Source organism: Peromyscus eremicus, chromosome 20 (genome assembly GCF_949786415.1).
Source record: "Peromyscus eremicus chromosome 20, PerEre_H2_v1, whole genome shotgun sequence".
NCBI classification, from domain to species: Eukaryota; Metazoa; Chordata; class Mammalia; order Rodentia; family Cricetidae; genus Peromyscus; species Peromyscus eremicus.
Window position 1 is genome coordinate 49,872,498 of NC_081436.1, and position 24,114 is coordinate 49,896,611.

General features: G+C 38.1%; 1 protein-coding gene across 2 annotated transcripts in view; it reads left to right on the top strand.

Moving 5' to 3' along the window:
• Trps1 (transcriptional repressor GATA binding 1) overlaps nucleotides 1-24,114 on the top strand; it is a 234,421-nt gene that overhangs the window by 41,385 nt on the left and 168,922 nt on the right. For both annotated transcript variants that reach the window (XM_059247548.1, XM_059247547.1), the window contains exons 2-3: nucleotides 2,428-3,356; nucleotides 17,701-18,830. In XM_059247548.1, coding sequence (XP_059103531.1) covers nucleotides 2,430-3,356; nucleotides 17,701-18,830 — 2,057 coding nt within the window. In that variant the 5' untranslated portion in view covers nucleotides 2,428-2,429. The remainder of the gene's footprint in view (nucleotides 1-2,427; nucleotides 3,357-17,700; nucleotides 18,831-24,114) is intronic.

A 24,114-nucleotide genomic window follows, 5' to 3' on the forward strand; every position in this document is an offset into this window, starting at 1 on the left:
TGAAACACAACCGTTTTTAAGCACTTGGCCAAAGAAAGACTGTACTATGTTCGATACAGATGAGATGATGTACAATGGAGAAGTAATTCAGAATTTTAGAAGATGAGGCAAGAGATGCTTCCCAAACCAATATCGTTTTATGTGTTTGAACATGTAGAAACAGCTTATATTATGAACTAGAGCATCCTGTCTTCTAGGTCAAGTTTAAATATAAGTTCACAAATACAAACACGTATAAACGTATCCATATTTAACAAATGCTTTTAAATTTGTAAATACCCACGCCTGCGTGCACGTGTGCGTGCACGTGCGCGCACACACACACACACACACAGACATACAGACATACACAACTTTGAGATGTGTGTCTGACTGAGCTCTGCAGTTTGACCCAGAACTCCTGGGTTCTAGTGCTCTTCTTTCAGCTTTCCTATTGCTGGTACTACAAACACATGCCACTCTGCCTGACCTAAAACAGCATGTGTTTTGTTTACATTTATGCTTTAAACAATGACCGATTTCTTAGATTCTTATCTTTTTCCTTCAAATTGTCCCCTTGGATAGCTATCAGTAAAACTACCTTGTAATTTTTCACATGTCCTCCCAAGGTTATCAGAGCCCCATCCAATAGAGAGATATAGGTGTCCTAAAGTGTTGTCAACAAAAGCAACATTGAAATGCAAACATTACAAAAAACATAGTTAACCTGTGTCCTGAGTTACAAAGAAGGCTCTTAGTTTCTTTTCCTTGAGGTTTTTATGGGGTGACAAGGAGAGTCACACATTCCCCCTTCTTCCCGAAGGTTAATGTTGCTCCCTGACTAACACTTTCTCTGGAGTCTTCATTCTTTTATCATATTTTTGTTATTCTATGAGGGAACTTATATGGACATTTGATGAATGATATTATTGGTGCTTAAAGAGAGCACTGCAGTTTTTAAAGGACGGTTGTTCTGTCTTCGACATTAGTTCCTGAAGTAAAATATCACCTTATCAAGGATTATTTACACATCTAGCCCATTATCGTGTTTGGTGATTCATTTTTACAACCATTTTGTGTGACTAGAGATGTTCAGAAGTAAAGGTCCACCCATTCCTCTCGGGCCAGTGTGATCCTGCTTGCATACTGAAGAGTTGCAGGGGAAAACAGCTAAGCAATGCTATTACATTGGATTTTTCCAGCCCTTTTCCATAGCTGTGGTGTAACTCACTCTACTAAACTGGTTGTCACAGCAAAGCCTGCTCACAATAAAGAAAGCTTGTTTTATTAGACAGTAGCAGGTAGACTTTCCAGAGAGACATTTTGAGGGATGGCTTAGGCAATGCTTGAGTTTTCAGCTGAGAGCTTAGAGAACGAAGGGCCTAGAGCCCCATGCTCAACCAGCCTTTGTTAATATGGTCTTTAATTAGCGGGACACTATTCATTTCTCAATATTATTACAGATCTGATAACTACATCCCTGTATAGGCATTTATCACTTAAGTTCTAAGTTTGACTTTAGCTACTGATGTCAAAAAGTCCCAAGGCACAGTAGAGCTGGCGTGGGAAGAAAGCCACCATAAACTGCTAAGATCTCGTCATTTCAGCCTCAGAAAGACAGTGGCCTTTGCCAGCTTCCATACTGTTCTCTAGGTGAGAACCCAAGGGCTTAGCTTATTTCCTCATCCTGCTGCAGAGTCCCAGTGACACCCAATTTGCCGCTGGAGTGCATTCTCAGACTTACTTCTAACCCCCAGCATGGTACCCATAAGTTTTAAAGAAATTCTTGATAGGGCTGAGCAGAAATGTTCATTATCTTCTTTCCTGGTAGTAAGTAGGCGGTTTTTACTCAGTTCATAACATGACTTTCTGTGTCATTTTGACATGAATCTATTTCTCTGAAACCATATTCTTATTAGTATAGCAATATTCCATCATAGTAATTAATGTATATGTTGCATATATTTTTCGTGGAAGCAAGCATGCAGTATGTGTTTTGTAAAGTTAAACCTGTACATATATGTTCTATAAACGTAGCATATCTGATATATATAAAATCTATAACATGTATAAATATATGTGTGCTTATCGTTGCCTATAATTGAAAATAAGGAAATTAGGCAAAAATAGGATGGGAGGGAATGGTTAATAATATGGATAATAATGAGTCTTTTAATATTCATATCATATTTTAAAAGAATAGATTAGCCAGTCTTTGTGTTAAATAGGTCCAAATATCAAATGTTATTTGCTTTTGTCTGTCTCTCTCCTTTTCTTTTTCTTTCCATATTTTTGAAGCTGTCTTTTTTTTTTTCTTCTCCTTAGAGGAACTATTTTTATTGTGCACCTTGAAGAGTTTGAAATGACTAAGTAAAATACACTAGATTGGGTTACCTGTGCGTAATCTTCAAATAACCATGCCCCTTCATTTTCCCTATGTGTTCACAGATATGGTCCGGAAAAAGAACCCCCCTCTGAGAAACGTTGCTAGTGAAGGCGAGGGTCAGACCCTGGAGCCAATAGCTACAGAGAGCAAGGTGTCTACAAAGGACAAAGAGTTTTCTGCAGATCAAATGTCAGAAAACACAGATCACAGCGATGCTGCAGAACTGAACACGAAAGAGGAACACAGCGTGCATGGCCAAGATCCATCTTCTAGCAGTAAGAAGGACTTGCAAATCTCAGACCTGAGTGAGAAGGCAGGCTTCAGTTATGAAAGCCCGAGTAAGGGAGGAAACCTTGCCTCCTTCCCGCACGATGAGGTAACAGACAGAAATATGTTGGCTTTCTCATCTCCAGCTGCTGGGGGAGTCTGCGAGCCCTTGAAGTCTCCTCAAAGAGCAGAGGCAGATGACCCTCAAGATATGGCCTGCACCCCATCAGGGGATTCATTGGAGACAAAGGAAGAACATAAAATGTCACCAAAGGCTACTGAGGAAACAGGGCCAGCGCAGAGTGGTCAAGCCAATTGTCAAGGTTTGAGCCCGGTTTCCGTGGCCTCAAAAAACCCACAAGTGCCTTCAGATGGGGGTGTAAGACTGAGTAAACCCAAAACTGACTTACTGGTGAATGACAACCCAGACCCGGCACCTCTGTCTCCAGAGCTTCAGGACTTTAAATGCAATATCTGTGGATACGGTTACTATGGCAATGACCCCACAGATCTGATTAAGCACTTCCGAAAGTATCACTTAGGACTGCATAATCGCACCAGGCAGGATGCTGAGCTGGACAGCAAAATCCTGGCCCTTCATAACATGGTGCAGTTCAGCCATTCCAAAGACTTCCAGAAGGTCAACCGATCTGTGCTTTCTGGTGTGTTGCAGGACATCAGCCCTTCACGGCCTGCTTTACTAAACGGGACCTATGATGTACAGGTTCGTGTTTTCTCTTGTCATTTCTAGGAGGAGAATCAAGTAATTAGTGATAAAAGGTGAATTCATAGTTTTATGTTCAAAGTGAGATCTCAGACAAGAGACTTTTACACCCTATAGAAAAGATGTGTGTATTTCATTGTTGCTTCATTCAAATGTGTATTCAGGGTTGATTTTAACTTCTCATTGTGGGGGAAAAAATCCAAAATTTCTAGCAGATTTGGAAAAAGTTTTTTATGGAGTTATCTAAAATTTACATTTCTTGATCTACTTCATGATAGTTGGGTATTTTCAGCCTTCCAACAATGGTAGAGATCTGTGATTGCACATGATCATAAGTCATTGCCTTGTTCTAGTTTCAGACTGTTAGGCTTCTCCTATAATCTTCCTCCAGGGTCAGTCTTTCTTGTGTCTTGGATTAGGATTTGATTTTATAGTTAGTCTGATTAGGTTTGGATCATATTGACAGTGATGGAGATATATTCTTGATATATCAAAATAACTGTAAATGGAACTTAGAAGTAACATTTTACATTGATTACAACCCCAATGAGACTGTAAGTAGTAGAGAGCTCACAATGACTTTGAAGTAAACCAATAAAGCATTCCTCTCTCCATTTAAGGAAAATGGTAATAATTTATGAAGGCACTTGGTAATGATTTAGGTTTACACTTTTGTTGAAACCCATAATCTGTTTTCATCTATTTTTCTGTCCTCAGTTGAAAGCATAGATATAAAAAAACCCTAAGGCGTAATATTTTTAATTTGAAAGAAACATGAATGTGAATATGAAGAAATTCAGTATTAATTTTAATTAATTTAATCTTGGTGATTTTAGCACAGTTGAAGCTCATGGCCAGTCCCTCAAAGAGTATTAGGTTGTGGTACATTCTAAAATTCTTTTTTTTTATTAAGAAATTTTTTTTTATTCATTTTACACACCAATCAAAGATCTCACTCTTCCCTCCTCCCATCCCTCTACCCTCCCCCTCCCAACCCACCCCGCATTCCCTCCTATAAGAAGGTAAGGCCTCCCATGGGGAGGTACATTTAGTCGAGGCAGGTCCAAGCCCCTCCCTCTGTCTCAAGGCTGTGTGAGGTGACCCATCATAGGAGTGGGCTCCAAAAAGCCACCTCATGCACCAGGGATGGATTCTGATCCTACTGCCAGGGGGCCCCTTAAGCAGATCAAGTTACACAACTGTCTGCTGAGCTGGGGAGATCACAAAGCATGTGATGGTAAATGTTCACCTTATTTATGAATTTTTACAAGTACCATAGAACTCAGCATTTATTTTACCAGGGAAGTCTTTCAACATTCACTTTTGTCAGGTTCCTAGCCACAGTAGCTCATTCCTATGCTTTTCTATGGACCTAATATAAATTAAGAAAGATGCAGCAAGGCACTACAAAGGATAGGCAGTAACGTATTTTATAATATTTGTAAGAAAAATATGGATAGAAAATTCTGAGTCTTTTCCACATCAGAATGGCCATCATTATTTTAAAGAAGACATGGAGAAAACTTAACAAGGCAGTTTCATCTTTAAAATTTCCATTTTCTCAACTGAATTCCTCCAAATAGAATTATTTCTGTGGAGTAGCAAATTAAGGCAACATAGTTATTATGCGTGAAAGCTGCATGCTTTGAACTCCTGTCTTATTAAAGATCATTTCACTGTCTTATGTCAGATATACTCTGCTGTCAAACTCTGATTTGGAAAGCAAATACGTGTTTTAGATAAAAAGGGTTGGAAGTGCATAATGTCAGTGTGCGAAACGGTGTTTTATAATTAGCAAGTAATATGATGTTAATACCTGGATTTCCGGCAGTTTTAATTTGTTCACTCTGGGGACGACTTCTGAGGGAAGCTGATCCCTGCTGTCAGGAAGGCTCTAAAAAGATTACTAAGGCCTAGGGTTTGGAAGAATTCAGATTTTTAAATACACTTCCATTTCCCTCAAATAGTTATTTGTTAGATTCTTAGTTATTTATAGTAAAGTTTATGTTTGGGTGGAACACTTTTCCTGGGCAGTGATTTTAGAAATGAAACAGATGTGTGAGCTATCTGAGTTTGGAAATAAAACAGCTGATCATAGACTGTGCTGTGCACTAAATCCCTGCTCTGCATGCAGCAAAGAAAAAAGTGATAGGAAGCCACAGGCAGGGAGGTGATCTTGTTAGAATTATTTTATTTTCTTCCTCGGTTGAAGAAAACTAATGCTGCTACAAGTAGATTAAAGCAATCCATGGGAAACATGGGTGATTATTTCAAAGAAATGAATGGATGTGGGGCCAAATCTAAAAAAATGTAACTTCATTTTGTGAAGAGCATATCAAGTACACTATAGATCAATAATGACTTTGAACATATGGTGCATGCATACCTGATATTTGTGCAAATAGTAGTTTCCATGCTGAACCACGAACCAAACAGCTTTTCCTCCTACATGTATTCAGTAATAAAGCCATGTCTGAAATCTCCTTTTGCTCTAACATATCTGTGCTGCAGAAATGCTCTTTAACTAGTTCTTTCTTAGGCCCTTGAACTGTGTTGACTAAAAGCTACCTGAGATAAAATCCTGACTACAGAATTTCTTTAATGCAGAGTTCCATAAGAAATATGTATATCTATACATACATACATACATATGATGCATTTTATGAGTTAATGGCTTGTATATGTTCTGATAAAATATTTTCCTGGACACCAGCATTATGAACAATTTCAGGAATCATTTACTGAACTACACAGTTTAAGCCAATTACAGAAATGGATGAACAATTCATTAATCTTTTTCAATTAAATTGGCTTTTAGGAAATGTTCAGAGCAGTTGGCAGTTAATGACAGATTTATGACACTTTAGACCAAGAGAAAGGAACAGAGGAAAGAACTCAGAGGACTATGTGGCTGTGATCTATAGTTTGGTTTGACACAATGGTTTTATAGAAATCGAACCAACTTGACTGCAAATACAAGATAACCAGTTTGGAAGATGGAGTAATTCATTCAGCAACTTAGATTTTAATACATACTTTATAAACCTAAAATGTATGCTATCTGGAGGAACCTTTGAAAATCCAGTAGCACAGATCTTGTACGACACTATTCATGTCTATGAAAATGCTATTCCCAACAACTGGCCAAGGAATTATGGTTATTTTTGTAAAAATAATGTCAACAAGATTTTCTTACATTGCCCCTGTAGATAGTGTACCAGGAATAGGTGAAGACCACATGCAACACCACCATAGAATATCCCACAACCGTCTTGTCTCGGTCTGAGGAATTCGTGAGATCCTCCACCACACACTTCACAATAAAGTATGCATAGCTCTGCAAACAGAAAAGAGATCATCTTTTTACAGAAAAACCAAAAAAAAATTAAAATGAACTTCCCAACACAAACTGAAAACAACAGAATCCAAATAATGCCAATAAATAAATAAATAACAAAAAGAAGTAAAAGAAGATCTTGGCTAGCACTGAGCTACTTGACTGGATAAGGACACTAGTTTCCCAATGTTTCACCCCCCACTCTGTGTTTTATCAGGTTTCTTTTCTTTTCTTTTCTTTTCTTTCTTTCTTTCTTTTTTTTTTGCTTATATATTTGAAAATAATGGATATGGCATGATTGGTAAGCCTCATGTAATTTTTACTATCTGTATTCAGCCTTTGAGGCTTGCAAGTAGACCAATAATAGGACAAGAGATTGAGTTCTTTAAAAAGTAATTACAGCCTCTTTCTTTTTAATCTGCTTTATTATGCTTATATTTAAACCTTCTCTGAATGGAGGCCTGCATTAACCACGCCGACTCTGCTGTTTCATTAGGGCTTAATGTGCTGTGCATTAGGGCGTTTGCATCATCTTTATGGGGGAGCTTTTAGCTCTCAGATCAGGTTATAAAATTAGGAGTCCTGTCAAGTTGTGCTTCCCACGGGAAAGTGTTTACACTATTCCAAGTTGATAAAAGCTCAAGATGCACGCAAAACCTTTCCATATTAGCAGATCTTTTCTCTTGTTCTGCATTATTCACGACTCCATGAAAGTAGCTACTGGATTCCATTTGGGACCTTCATTTTGGCCTTTAGTGAAACCCAACGTTTACTGGAAGGACCCCTTTCTTAATTCACCAGGGACTCTTTTCTGTTTGAACCAGGAGTGCTACATTTCTGTTTTGTAAATACTTTTATCCCAGTTGTACAATATGTCATGTTAGAAACAGAAAGAGCAGATTTTCGTGATAGGAAACTACCCTTTGTTTTTATATTTTCAGTACATTGAACTATAGGAGCTCTATATAACCTTAACATATAAGTGTATTCAGTTGAACCCTGGAATTACAGTTTTGATTAAAATAGTAAAAGAAAAAAAAAACAAAAACAAAACACCCAAGAACATTAATCTCATTGTGGTTTATTTTGACTTGTCTTGAATTTTACTTCCAAATATTTATTTTTTGCTTTGCAGTTTCTTTTGATCTGGAGTATAAGGGAAGTTGTAGATCTTAGCAGGTTCTGTTTCTTTGTTTTTCCAAGTTGAGAACTATTGCATTTTAGAAAAACTGGTGAATGAGACTTTAATCAATTCAGACTGTCTATGGAGTACAGAATGTTTGGCATATGAATCCAGACTTATTTTCAGGGCTGTATCTCTTTAACAAGTAATAAAGTGTGCAAAATAAAACATATGCTCACCCCAAGGCCATAAAGCAAAGCAAAGCTCTGGCATTTACCAGGTTATTTTCATCAGTGGAGATGGCTGAGCTGGATAATGTAACCCCCCCCTGGGAGGAGAAGTTTGACCATTCTAACTAATCCATTTACCTGTGTGGCAGTTAAATCTCCATTTGGCTGTGTTAACATGAGAGTGGTATGATAAATGTCTACTTCTCTTTGATTTTTTGGTTTGTTTGTTATCATTTAAAGAATGTGTGTCATTTTCTAGAATATCAGTGTTTCTCTCAAGGCAGAATGTTTAGAATAAAAAACCATAATTATCAGTGCATCCAATCAAATTTAGACTCATTCAACTCTTAATAAAAGTTTTATCTCCCAAATGGCCTTCTCTGCTAACTATATCAAGTCAGCAGATTGTTGAGGGCTTTTCATTCCTCGGGTCATTATAATCACCACAAACTTGCAGCTGTTGAAAGTCCAGATATACAGTGAGTGCCCCAACTGGAGGGAAGTTTGGAGGGAGAAAGCAGCATCATTTCATTTTCTGATTCTCTTTGTTCTGAGAATCATTAGACCAAACACATCTTGGCTTCTTACTCATCCTTTGACTCCAAATCTTAACAAATATATTCTGCCCTTTCAAGCACTCACACTTGTTTGATTTTTTTTATTGAGCACCAAAATGCAGCATTTATGCTTTCAGTATTTTTAAGTTCATCTAGTCTTCTTTCGTCACCTTTCAGTTTACATAATAAATATTGCACACAGCTTTCCTCCCCCAGTTTTAGATTTACATTTAATAATAGCTAACATTTATTAAGGGTCTCTTATGTGCTGATGTGTCTCTGGGTTCTTTATGTGCATCAATCAACTCATCTTCATAAAAACCCTTGAAGTAGACACTACTATTATGTCCATTAGAAGAAAAGAGGAAACAGGTATACAGGGATTAAAGCACCATGCCCACCAGCAGGGAGTTGCATAACTAGGGTTGATAGGGTGTAAACTATGATAGATAGGATGCAGAGGTCTGGCTGCATGACTACTGTGGTACACTGCTTCCTCAAAGGGAAATTGCATTTACTGCAGATAGAAAGGAGTGGGAGACAAGTTCAATAGTAAGGTGGGTTGTTCGATCCTCAGGCTGAATCACTTTAAATGTGATCTCTTTGAGATTATCTGTTATCTAATCCATGCAGTATGGTGCTGCCTTATTGGAATTTACTTGGCTTATAATTGAAATCACTGAGAAGAAAATGAAATGTGTTGATTTGTCTCTTTTTTAATTACTGTAATTCATTTTCACTGATTCTTTTGCGGCAGAAACTGGTACTGACTGAGTGAGTCCAGGACAAATTTTTGACTTACTCAATTAAGACTGCAATGTTATTCCCAAATTAAGGGATGGTTCATGCATTCGTTTGATTTCTTTTCTGGTCTCCTCATTCAGAGGCCTTTGTTTTGAGAATTGATGATCTGATAGACGGTGTGAGAGTTGTCTTCTGCTCTAGTTGCTGGGCATATACAGTGGTATGTCTGTGAAGACTGATGTTAAGGAGATGCTTTCACTTCCCATTTATCTTCTCCAAGGCTGTGTAATCAAGCTTTTACCTTCTGCTTACGTTAAGAGCAGGCTTGGGTGTGGAGGCAGACAACAAATCACAATGCCTTTACGGTGTCTAATTTGAGTACGCTGCCCACCCCAGCCACACTGTGAGTTTTGTGATTTCCCTGGATAACGAAAGTGAGAAAAGTGTGGGGTGCAGTGAGCAGCTTAAGCACTGAGCTACCCCACCTGCCCAGTACCCCTCCTTTCACACTGTAGATGTAAGTTGAAGGATCACTAGGGTTCCTGCATGCGTTCACTAGCACAGGAATCCTGTAATAAATAATGATTTTCTAGCTAACGGGCAGTCCTACCTTGACAGGCCATTGCTATTCCCGAGCCAATGTACATAAAATCGAAGTTATCAGAACTTCTTTTTTTTTTTTTTGTTTTTTCGAGACAAGGTTTCTCTGTGTAGCTTTGTGCCTTTCCTGGAACTCACTTGGTAGCCCAGGCTGGCCTCGAACTCACAGAGATCCGCCTGCCTCTGCCTCCTGAGTGCTGGGATTAAAGGCGTGCGCCACCACCGCCCGGCAATCAGAACTTCTTTTGCCACTTCTTGTCCATAGTTCCATTTTAGTTAAGTCAAGGCTGGGAATCCCGGCATTGCTTTGGATTTCTGTTATTATCTTACTCCACACATTTGAGAGATTGTTCCGCTATTCTTGTAGTGTCAATATTAACTATAATTATTAATTATGTTTATTTAATAAATTTAGTTTTTTTTAACTAATAAATACTAATTTATTCTCTGTGTGTGGTGTGGTGTATGTGGTATGTGTATGTGTGTGTGTGTGTGTGTGTGTGTGTGTGTGTGTGTGTGTGTGTGTGGTGTGTGTATGTGTGACGTGTGTGTGGTGAATGTGTGTGTGTGTGTGTGTGTGTGTGTGTGTGTGTGTGTGTGTGTGTGTGGTGTAGATCAGAGGACAACTTTCAGAAGCTGGTTCTCGCTTTCCACCCCATTCAAGCAGGCTCTCTCTTGTTTTTGCTGCTATACTGTCTACTCCAGGATAGCTGACCAGAGTGTCTGGGCAATTCCCCTGTCTCAGCCACCCACCTCACTACTAGTGTGCAGGCCCTGCAGGCGCCTTTTGTCACCTCTAGTTTCTTAGAGGATGAAACTCAGGGCATCCCACTTGTGCTGCATGAGTATCTGTGAGCTGCATCAACTCCCCTGCCCCAGACTGCTTCCTTTTATTTTTTTGTCGTTCTATTCATTTTTCATTCTTTTTCCTGTCTCTTCTGTATTCCTCTTCCTTGTTATTTTCCTTCTTCTCTTGCTCCCTCCTCCCTTCATTTTGTTTAATTTACGTTCCATTCTGGTGTTCTCCCTTTCTTTGCTCTTTCCTTTCTTGTGGTCCTTTTCCTTTGGAAATCCCTCAACATTTCCTGAGAGGACCTGTCATTGCTCACTCTCATTTCTTAACTTTACTCAGGTTTCTTCCCCCTGGGTAGTCTTTACACGAACTCTGCCTGTGAGGCTCGTCTTTAGATGCCAGCTTGACCGTACACCGCTCCCATGTTGCCTCTGGAACCCTTTTCTGACTTTTCAGTTTAGGGTAGGTACTCTTCTTTGGCTGTCCTGGAACTATGGACACAGCAGAAGCTTCACATATTCCATTGTTTTTATTATCTGTTTACATGTGTTTAAAATTTTTAATTCTGTGTGTGTGTGTGTGTGTGTGTGTGTGCGTGTGTGTGTGCGCGTGCGCGTGTTTGTTTGTTTGTGGGCATGTACATGTGAGTGCAGCTGTCTGAAGCCAAAGGAAGGCACCAATCTTCCTGGGGCTTGATGTACCTGACATCATTTCTAGGAACTGAACTCAGATCCTCTACAAGAGCAGCATGTGTTCTTAAGTGCTGAGCTGTCTCCCCAGCCCCACGTGTGAGATCTTCTGTTAAAACACAGACATTAGTGTGTTCTGGTCCAACATGTCTTGTTGATTCCCAGTGCTTCTCAGTTAGTAGGGGTGCTACAAACAACCTCTTTCAGGGAAAATTGTTCTGTGTTTTCAGGGGTTAAACTCAGTTTTCCTGTTAATGTCTGCTTTGCTTCCGTTCCCTTTTCATTTCCCCTATATTTTTATTTTCTTTGTCAGTGGGCAGAATCCAACCCAGGGCCTATGCGTACTAGGCAAATGCTCCACACTGAGCTCAATCTCTGGCCTCTGTGTCCTCTTGCAACACACATTCATATCTTATTGTCTCCATTTAGGGCAGTAGTGAGAGGCAGACCAGGTTTAGAAGTGTCCTGTGAGGAGCACCCTGCCTTGCAATGTACTTGCACTTTATTTTCTTGTTTCCCATAAAAGGTAGACTTCCAAGTTATTTTGACTATATAATTTTTTGAGTGTGCATGTATGTGATGTAGTGGTATATAGGTATGCATGTGTATGGATCTGTACAGATACATCTTGGAAAACCATCTCTCTACCTTCTACCCTTGACTCAGGGTTTCTCATTGAACCTGGAGTCAGGCTGCTGGCCTGCAGGTTGCATTTCCTTCTCTGTGTGTCCCTCAAAGTCCTGGCTTTATAGGAACAAAAACAGTTGTGCCTGGCTTTGTATGAGAGTTCCTACTTAAGTGACACACACTTTTACCTGCTAAGGGCCATCTTCTCTGCTTGGCCTCCAGATTCTATTGAGATTAGGTTTATGACATTAGTATTCTGTCATTCCAGCTACCAGGTGACCATAGAAAAACTCGTTTTAGAGTTATACTGAGCAAAATCATAATACAAATTTTCAGTAAACTATTTATCTGTGATCCTCAATAACTGATTTTAAAGATGTGCACAATAAAGAATAGACATTGTGTTTCTTTTAAATGTGCCCCTAAGGATAGTTGGCTTATTATAAATCCAAATGAGAAAAGGATTCACTGGATTTATTTTGGTGATGCTGACAAGAACAGGCTGCAGGAATTAACTGTGTGGAGAGTGAGAGGATTGCCACATGATTAGATTAGTTACTGCAGATTTTAAGCCCTCATTCTCCATCAGAAGTGCATCAGGGTAGAAGTGCATTGGTACACTGGAATGTGTATTTGGAGTTCTATACATGCAGAAACATTCCTTATAGGTATTAGCAGGTTAACTCTGGGTATAGCGACTCTCAACCCTTACAGGTTTCTTCAAGTAGTATGAAAGTCCAGTAGTTTAACAGTGGTTTTCACTTAATAACTTAGCTTTTTGTTTTTAAGGTTTTACATTTTGACTATCAGCCCATAACCCCAAGTCTCTCCAATTAGCACCCTCATCCTCTCCTCTGTTCCATCAATTATAGTACTTGAAAATGAACCACATCAGAGAGAGAGCCTGTGTGTAGTTCAAACAGCTCCCTTTTCTGGTACTTTGAAAATAAGTACACGTACTAAAGTGTCATTTTAAGAATTCCGAGGCTTTAAAATGTTTTCCTTTGACATGTTCTTTTAGATAGTATTTTATTCATTTTTTAATGCATGTTATTAGGAGGAAACAAATGAATTCATAGAGACCATGAAAAAACAATATTTTAATGTTTTTCAATTCTCTTGTGTAATATTTCTGTTTAACAATGTATAATTAATCATAAAGAAAATCCAGGGAAAATACTATGTAGAAGGAATAGACTGTTTTTTTTTTTTTAACTGCAGAGTTTTAAAATTGGGATTAAAACAGAATAACGCCATCACTGTTATCAGTGATTTTGTTTGTTTGTTTTTCAGTTTATGTGCCTTACTTTAGGCTGTTTTTTTTATATATAACTTTAATTTGCTTTTGGAAGGTTATATGATCATTTGCTTTTGTATAAAAGACACAGTTAAGGACTTTTTTTTTTTTTTTTTTTTTTTTTGCTTTTTGCAAGGTCAAAACAATGGTAGAGTTGCCCTGAGTTATTATGGCTCCTTGTTCCAGGTGACTCAGGGGTATTGGAGAGAACTTACTGTCTGTACTCTATCACAGTCACTCCTTCAGCCCAAATGCAGGGAGTCCTTACATACCCCAAATATTAGTAACACGTTCTTCTTGTAGTCTAGAAAGAATATAAATAGACCATTGGCTTAGCAACAGCAAATGGAACCTTTCACTTAGGCTGAGAGTACTGTTTGAACCAAGTGTGTTGAATTTGCCACTGATGTCGTCAGCCCCGATCCATTTGATCTATTTGTCATGTTGGCAGGAGAAGTTCGTGGGATGGGTCACCCTGTTAAATAGTCTTCCATTCTTAGTCTGCAGTTAAATAGCCTGTAGTGCACTGCCTAATACAATGCTTCACGACCACGTGCAGCTCTTTAGATTTAATTAAATCAAAATTGATGAAAATTAAAACATCTAAGTTAAATTAAAAACAAGTCACTTTCACTACCTTTATTTTAATACCCATAGGAGGCTCCTGCCCATCATTGGCACAGAGAATAATATGCAAAATTTTTATTATCTTGGAAAATTCCATTTCATCTAGAGTTCTCATTTGATGCTTACAATTATCCAATTAAATGGCAAAATGTACAGCATTAGCTATATTCATAGAGAGGGGAAACAAGTCCTAGGAGGTTACTATGTTTGATCACAGAATTTGGAGAACTTCTAGGAGCAGATACAGGCATGCAAATGTAACTGCAGTTCAAGTGTTTTATACAGAATCTTTCACCTTAAATATCTATAAGACAGAGAAGGTCTAGCTTGTTCACCTTATATTTATGTCTATTCCAGGGCTCAACACAAGACAAATGCTTAGTAACACTAAGGGGATGGAGGAGTACATGTTAGGTCCAAAATGAACATATAGCTTTATGGTTTTTAGCTTGAGTACATCTACATAAAAGCTTTCTATGTTAATACATTATAATTTCAAATGTTGGTGTGTCAAGAAAAAAGATAGGAAACTACATTCTGCTTTTCATCTCCTTTTTAGTATAATAACTAGAAAAAAAGTCTTTTTCCGATGATTATTGGACTCTGATGTTTGAGAAGTTTGCAGTGATTCCGTGTAAACGAGTGTTTCCTGACAATATGTTTTTAGTGAATTGCTGCTGTAAGTGCTTAACTGTGCTTACAGTGTATTTGTATTTAACTAAGATAGGAGATCAAAACTAACATTTGTAAATAGTGAAAATAAAATCAGTGTGGGTAGTAGACGTGGATGGTGTATTTTAATAAAGTTTTTTTGTTTGCTTTTAACAGAGGTTGTCAAATAATGGATATCAGATATGTTTTACTGTGACTTGTAAATGAGATACTGTAAAATGAATTACACAAATAGTCTCTAGACCTTCTTTTTGAGAGAAAAATGAATAGAATACTAAGAAATCATATTTCCATCAAAAGCCTTATCTAATGTGATTCCAATGCTGTTTTACTTTCAATGCTGTATAACACCAATATGATTTATTGGCATTAACCAAAAAGGCAAATTTGTAATCTATGGAATATGAAAGTTATTGCTCGTCTCCATGAAATAAGATTTGTTAGTTTTGTTTGTTGTTTGGATTGTATGTCAAAGAGCTCAGTAGTGGGAATGTATTTCTTAGCACAATTTAGGTATTTAGCAGTCATTAGATGTGTACTGTATAGTGGAGACCTCAGATTCACTTCTATAGGCAAAGAAATACTTACCTTAGACACATTGCCAACACCAACTCAAAAGATCCAATGTAGTCTGCAAAGTTTGTTAATCTTAAATGAAGATACTTTACTGGTAATTATTCATAAACTTTTCTTTACTCATGGTTAAGAACACAAAATCAAAAGGCATGCTGATATTTCTAGAAACAGTATTTACTTCAGAATCATATGCATAGGGAATATGAGTGCTTATTGCTGAACTCCTTTGGTGTGGCTGTGCACGTGGGACTTAAAGATTGAAAAATCAAAAGCAGTGATGATCTGTGGTAGATTCTCAGGAATTTAACTTGTTCAAGCAGAAGTTTGAAACCTTTTATACTAAGGAGCTCAGCATCTCCTGGCAATGCAGTAGCAAAGAAAACAAAACAAAACAAAACAAAACAAAACAAAAAAACAAACAAACAAAAAAAACCCCAAAATCGCCATCTCTATATTTTTGCACTATTATCCTTACAGTAAAACATTATTTCAACATTTACCTCTTTGATCTAAGTTTAAATCCCTATAGTGATTGAAAAGAGCATATCACTTAATGCTGGATTCTTTGAGAGACTGAAGTTTCTTTTCAATTCTAGCGAATTGGGAAGTCTGTGTAGAAGTTTTGCAATGTGACCAGTTTACTGCACCTTTCAGCTCCTTTTGATCAGTGTAAGGATGTTGTAGATAGTTTTTCTCAAGGATTTGACTTTAGCAAACTTTCAAATTGTTTACTTTCAGATTTCTGCCTTAGAGGGTACTCCATTATTACCTCTCTTGGCCCAGTGATCCTGTTCTCCCGACAGATTGAAAACTGTGTGTGTTTGGGTTCATACATATACATATGATGTATATGTATCAATCGTGTGTGTGTGTGTGTGTGTGTGTGTGTGTGTGTGTGTTTTCTCATCATCTTTTGATTAAGAATGTGGAAATAATCAAATTATTATCTTAATGTAAAGTCAGTATCAAGTTGTTTATGTGCTAGTGTTGATTTCTTAGAACTGTAATGTTGGACATGAATTTAGAAGTTATCCCAATGGATCAGAGAGGTTAAGTACCTTGATCAAGATCCTGCCTCTTTAGGAAGCAAATGAAAGCTGCTTCCATTTTAATTCTATACAGTAGGGATGCAAACATTCTGGAATGCACTACAGAATACAATTTGCATTTTAAGTAGAGCCTTCAAGTGATTTTGAGAAGCCTGAGATTTTTTCTCATGGAATGATTTGTATATGAGCAGCGATCACACATGTCATTTTTGAGCAGCTGTTGAAGAAGGCAGAACATGATTTTGCCACTTTCTTTATACATTACATCTGGGGAAAAATTAAAAAGAAATCACTGATTTTTGAAGGAAGAGTTTCCCTCCCTCCCTTCCTTCCGTCCTTCCCTCCTTCTTTCTTTAATTTCTTTTCCTTTCTTTTTTCTAATTTTTTTCTTCAAGATTTCATTTAGCAATTCAATATCAAACCATGAGCTTTTACTCAGTGTGATCCCTGACTGAGGTCCCTGTTCAGGTGTGGTCTGAGAAGGGAGGAAGGCTTCCTTATAAAGTGCCTTTGAAGGCCTCCATATGACCAATAAAAGTAGTCTTTCCTCTTTCTTTTTCCCTTTTTGAGATAGAGTCTACCTATTAAGCCGAGGGTGGTCTTGAACTCTCCATTGTCCTACATCTGTCTTCTGAGTGTTGGGATGTTATTGTATGCTAACATGCCTGGCTTACTGTGCAACTCAAGCTTAGCAGAGACAGTAGTACATGGGGGATTGCCTTATTTTAACCTTTAATCATCCTATGACCCATTCACTGGAGGAGATAGTGGTTCTTAGTTACTAGATATGGCCTTAATCAAATAGAGCCCTGGCAGGGTTCTCTCCATCTTTGGCTGAGAGACGTTTGTGCCAACATTCTTACCCACTTCATTTTATATTGGTTTCATTGCGCATGATTAAGTTTCTGTTAGAAGACCCGCTCTGTGGTCATTTTAGGTCCTGTGTTTCATCTAAAACAGAGCCCTCCTCTTTGCCTGCAGCCTCAATGCTATAGGGACTGTGTCTCACATTTCTTTGGAGAATCTCTTGAATGGGTGATCTCAGAGCCACTGCCTCTGGTTTTGATAGCAACCCTTAACTCTTCAAAAGGAAACACCTTGTTATTTGGGTGTTTCTACAGTCATGCAGAACAACCCCACTCAGTTGGAAATAGATTTCTTAAAATATGTATTATTTAGTTCTTTGAATTGGTGCTAGCACTTTTATCACATAACTTCACCCTTTGCCCTAAAATGAAGCACTCAAAGAGACCCTGTCGAGAAATGAAGACTCCCTTCCTATAGTTCAAGTTGTTCCCTAGGAAGCTGGAAAAGTACTGTCATTTTATAAAAATGTTGAATACTTGACAATACCCCTCCCTTACAGAGAACTGACTGAATTTATGGCACATCTAAAGTAACTTCCATCTCTTCTACACTCCAGGTCACTTCAGGTGGAACATTCATTGGCATTGGACGGAAAACTCCAGATTGCCAAGGCAACACCAAGTATTTCCGCTGCAAATTCTGCAATTTCACTTATATGGGCAACTCATCAACTGAACTAGAGCAACATTTTCTTCAGACTCACCCGAATAAAATAAAAGTTTCTCTCCCATCCTCCGAGGGTGCGAAACCTTCGGAGAAAAACTCTAACAAATCCATCCCCGCGCTTCGAGCCAGTGACTCTGGGGACTTAGGAAAGTGGCAGGACAAGATAACAGTGAAGGCGGGAGATGACACCCCTGTCGGCTACTCAGTGCCCATCAAGCCCCTGGATTCCTCGAGACAAAATGGTACAGAGGCCACCAGTTATTACTGGTGTAAATTTTGTAGTTTCAGCTGTGAGTCATCCAGCTCACTCAAGCTGCTAGAACATTATGGCAAGCAGCATGGAGCAGTGCAGGCAGGCGGCCTTAATCCAGAGTTGAATGACAAGCTTCCCAGGGGCTCTGTTATTAATCAGAATGATCTAGCCAAAAGCGTAGAAGGAGAGCCATTGACCAAGCCAGAAAAGGGCTTGAGTGGGGCTAAAAAGAAGGACTTCCCCAGCAAGGGGGCAGAGGATAATGTGGTAACAAGCTATAACTGTCAGTTCTGTGACTTTAGATATTCCAAAAGCCATGGCCCTGATGTGATTGTAGTGGGTCCACTTCTCCGTCATTACCAACAGCTCCATAACATCCATAAGTGTACCATTAAGCACTGTCCGTTCTGCCCCCGAGGCCTCTGCAGCCCAGAAAAGCACCTTGGAGAGATTACTTATCCGTTTGCTTGTAGAAAGAGTAATTGTTCCCACTGTGCGCTCTTGCTGCTGCACTTGTCTCCTGGGGTGGCCGGAAGTTCCCGAGTCAAACACCAGTGCCACCAGTGTTCCTTCTCTACCCCCGATGTAGACGTCCTCCTCTTTCACTACGAGACCGTGCACGAGCCCCAGGCGTCGGAGGTCAAACAGGAAGCAAACCATCTGCTAGGATCTGACGGGCCGCTGGCTGTCAAGGAAAGCAAAGAACACTCGTGCACCAAATGCGATTTTATGACCCAGGTGGAAGAAGAGATCTCTAGACACTACAGGTGAGTTTTCCGGGTCCCCACATACCAGGTGGAGAACCAGAGAGCCCAGAGAAACGGGGCAGGCATTGGTGGGGCTACATCTGATGGGGGCTGGACGTACAGGACAGTCCCAAAGAAGTTCTTCTGTCCAATGGCAGATTATGATATGTTTATGAATGTGATGACATCAGATTTTGGTTGAGTCATGTGTTCTCATGTTTCCTAAGTGTTTTATACCGCTGGCGGAGTGCATTTTCAAATTCTCAGAAAAAAGGATGATGAGTTTACTAATTTAGGTAGTCTGACTCTGTCTCCCATAATTATTGAAGGTACAGCTCCCAAATGAAAAGTTCTACTAGAATGTATTTTATTCTCTGGAAACAATCAATTTGAGATTGTTGCTCATTATTCTCTTTGAATGAGATTGGACATTCTTCTCACTTTTCATACTTGAGCCATATTCTTGATTGGCATACAAACAATAATGTTGATGTGAGATTTTGTAATACACATGATTTTGATTATGCTTTCACTCCTTGAGGGCAGATAAAACAGGTTATTTCAAATTCATTAACATATGCAACACATGCACATTCCTTTTCCTTATTTGATTCTCCTTGTAAGTCTTAATCTCCCCAGTTTACCGTTCCTACGTTCTTATAGATGAGTTTACATTAAACACTTACTTACTATATGCACTCACTTCTGAATTTCAGAACTGTACGTTGCCAGGCATTGTCTGTACTGGAGTACATAAGCTAGACACAGTCCATGGCCTTATGGAACTAACACTTTAGTAGGGAGGACAAGGCACCTACAAATCATCAGGATCCGGGAGTGCCATAAAAGCAGAGGAGCAGAAGGCTGTGCTCAAAATAAACACAGTAAGAGCATAGCTCAATAATAGCGAGTCAGGAAATGCCTTCCCAAGGAAGAAATGTCTAAGCTGAGACCTGCTTATAAGCTGGGATGATGCACAAGCCTTGAAGATACAAGGTGTGCAGAGCTGAGCATTCCTTGGGTATTTTATTGTCATTCTGCCTCTAAGCACCAAAGTAAAAGCTTTATTTACTTTCATATATATATATATATATATTTGACCTGGTCACCCTGTAGCCCAAGCTGGAGTATAACTCATTGTATAGCTCAGGTTAACGTCAAAGTACTGGCAATGTTCCTACCTCAGTGCTTCTTGCACATTGAGATTAGAGGGGTGAGCCGTTGTCTTTAGCTTTCAGTTACTATTTGAAGTGCTAGTCTATATGTAGGTCTAATACCCTAGATTAAAACAAATCTGGTTATTTCAGGTTGGGATATATATATATATATATATATATATATATATATATATATATATCCCAAGACTGTAAACAATACCTTTCACTCTCTTTGAAGGTTCTATGTTAGTGGCTTATGTATGTATGTGTGGTATCTATGTCTTCTCAGTCATCAGTAATGAAGCAGTTCATGTCCAACGATAGGCTAATAATGTTAGATGTTAATTTGAAGGGCATCCTAATGTTCACAGTGAATCAAATGTTCAGAAAACACTTACTTGAGATTTACACTGTTTAATTTATAAGGTCAGCCCTGGGAAAGACATAGTCCTGCAATCAAATATGTGTTCACACTTGCAATGAGTATTTCTGTCTTCTCCGATGTTAGCTGCATGCTAATTTATTTCCGAGCTAGCAGGCACCAGCTTTCCTTGACTCTTACTTGTGTGGATGTGTAAGTATGGGCAAGTTTGTGCATATTTTGCACATATAGTTGTGAAGTGGTATATAAATTAGGTAATCCAGCTGTTTTTAAAGGGCATGGCTATTTTAAAGGAATCCTCATTATATTCTTTAATTATAAGGAAAATGGAATAATGACACAAATATGAATATATGTATGTATGAGCATATATGTGTATATGTGTATACACACACACACACACACACACACACACACACACACACCAGAGCTTACTGATATACCTAGTAAACAGATGATTTGGGCAAACACATTTTCTTCAGGAGTCTAAGCCGTTACTTAAAGCTTTGGAAAAAAACCCAGCATATTTATATAATTTTTTTTTTTTTTGGTTTTTCGAGACAGGGTTTCTCTGTGTAGCTTTGCACCTTTCCTGGAACTTGCTTTGGAGACCAGGCTGGCCTCGAACTCACAGAGATCCTCCTGCCTCTGCCTCCTGAGTGCTGGGATTAAAGGCATGTGTCACCGGCGATATTCTTTAGATAAAGAAAATAATCTTTGGGGAATTGAAGAGTTTCAATAAAAGAGATTTCTTAATAGTATCAGGATTTATTTAATTCTTAGTAATTAAAGTAACCTTTACCAGAAAGAGATTATTTTCTCCTTGCCCTGTACTGTATCTGTGCAGTTTAATAGATGAGCATGCATAGATCTTGGCAAATGTTTTTATGCAAATGGAATTCCCAGGAGCATTTGCCTTCACAATAGTTTTCAATTTGCTGACAGCTCCAAGGTGAGTTACATTTTCATCTTTCATTACATACTTTTAGACCATTTTGAGGAACTAAGGGTATATGCCAAAGACAGTTGTATGTTGGCTTTGAATCTCAGTCAAGCTCCCAGCATTTTATTAGTTAAGAAATTAAATAGAATGTGCCCCTAGGCCATTGAGTACTTTAATAATACTTACTTTTAAATCCTGACATAATTTCGTTGATCTAAGGAAGGACCCTTTCGATTCTAGGCTATTCATCTTCTATCTGAGAGTCTCAATAGAATTATTTGAAATTTAGATTTCAGAGTCATAATTCATGACTAGGAAGTATAAGGAAATATCACTAAATGTTGGTCACATTAGAAGCCTTAGCGATGTAAAATAAAACAGCTATTCATGTTCTTCAAATTCAATCCTCTAGGAAAGTATTTACTTCATATGCCATGTTTTGAAAATAGAATAAGAGGTCATTTCACTTTATCTCAATTCTGTCTTTTTAGATTACTCTATATTTATTTACATTAGCCCTGTTAGAGAGTTTCTACTATCATTTGATGTTATTGTTATGGAACATTCTAGACTTTGAGTGCTTTATGTACAAGAGTGAGACAGTAACAAAAATCAGCATAATCCTCTAATTGTACAATATGTGTGAAATAATCTACATCTAAAACAGAGTTGATGAAGAACTCAGAGAAATGTCAATGTGGATTCCACGTATACACACTTTCAGTAAGAGCTGGGCTGTTCTGAGTGGAGCTGAAATATTATCCATTCAGTAACTGAAAATGGGTCTGTTATCATCTTCTTAGTGTTTCTGCATAGTTACAATGTCCCTTAACACACCTGTGTCTATCATTATTTTCCATGCCTGAATCTGTTTCTCTTGCTTCATGTGTTTTATTAATTTACTGCTCAATAAACATTGCATTGGTTTTCTATTGGTTACCATTTTTATCAAAATGTCCAGTGTTATATAATTTATGTTTCAGACCAACATAGAGCAAAAGTCTTCTTACAAAGCAACTGTAAGCAACCATATTAGTTAAAGCCTACTTTTAATGCATTCCAGACTTCCCCAAATTCAGGGGAATTTCCAAAGCTTATTCTTTACTTCACGAAGAATGAGCTAAGCCATAGTGAGGGAGAAGTGAAAGGCTAGTGTGGCATGTGAAGTGGCACAGGGGACAAATGCCAGGATGTCTGCTGGGCTGGGCCGAGACGAAGGTGTAGGGTCATCTGCAGGGAGGGGCTGAATTTATGAGTTCCACTTCAATGATGCTGCTGATTAAATTATTTCCACATTCAGTGCTCTACTGTTCTCCATCAGAAATAAAAATAAATTTGTCTACAGAAAAGTATTCCGTTGCTGCTTACAAAGTAGCCACATGTGAAGATAAGTTTTTTTTTTTTTTTAAGACAAGTTTTGCGTGCACTCACCATTGCAGTTTGCTGTGCAGACAGAGAGCAGATACACCGTATGTGAGAAAAGTAGAAAGCAGAAATGATAGAGTCAGATACATAGGAACTTTAGATATAGGAATTTTCAGTTACGATAGCATAACTGTTGCATGTTTAAGGAAGTAAAAATTACTATTTAAAATGATCACACATTGTGAAACCATAAATTACTGAGGGGAGCCAATGAACAAATACCATTCCTAATTAAAAAGCATAATCATTGAAAATTAAATAAATATGATAATTGACGGATTAGGTAATGATAGAGAGCCAGTGAGGTTATCACAATGAGATATTGAAACAATATTTTAAAATAAACATTTATTTATTTAAATATTTAACTGATTTGATTATTTAATGTATGTGGGTGTTTTTGTCTGCATGCTTGTCCCTACAACGTGTATTTTCTTGATGACTTTAGATGCCAGAAGAATGTGTTGGATTTCCTGGGTCTGGAGTTACAGACAGCTGTGAGACCCCGTGTGGATGCTAGGAATCGGACCTGGGTCCTCTGAAAGAGCAGCCAGTGCCCTTAACTGCTGAGCCATCTCTCTAGACCCACAGAGACAGTTTTGACAATACAGCAAGGAAGCAGAAAATGTGAAACCAGATAATAAGAATTAGAAATACAATGAGATCTTTAAAGATACACAACTAATCAGAATCTTAGAAGAAAAGAATAAAGAGAACGGCATGAATGGTATACAGTCAATATTTGAGGAGAAAATAGAAAACATTTTCTAGGACTCACTGATGAAAGATATAAATACATAGATACAAAGAAGCATAACACACACTGAGCAAAATATAATATATACATATAAACTTTTCCATAAATGTATTATTGCAAAATTAGAAGGCCAAGATCCTTAAAAGCAGCTACCCACAAACAATAAATGAAGTACTTAGGAAGGAGAAGTTGTTTCACATGCTCTCATTAGCAATGTTGGAAACCGGAAGCAGGGGGAATATTGCCAAATGAAATCAACCTAGTGCTGCCTACACACACAGTGTTCTAGGGATAAAAGCAAAGATGCTTTCAGAGAAGACCTGGGAAATATCTCTATCATAGTCACCTGTCCAATGTGATATTTATGAGTACATTTAAGCATGTTCTTTGGACCTTTCAGTTTGAAATAATAAACAATGGATACAGAATATGGACAGAGCAATGTGGCTCCGATTTAGAATTTATCTTTAAAAAGTGTCATTGAAAGAATATGGATAATCGATTAATACTGAAAAGTAGATATTCAAATTAAGCATTTAATTATCAGGAAATCTGGAAATGGCAAGTCTACTGAGCATCAGTTTAGTTTCTAAAACAGTGAAGCCATGGTGGTTGTAATGAGATCTGTGTAGATTTTTTAA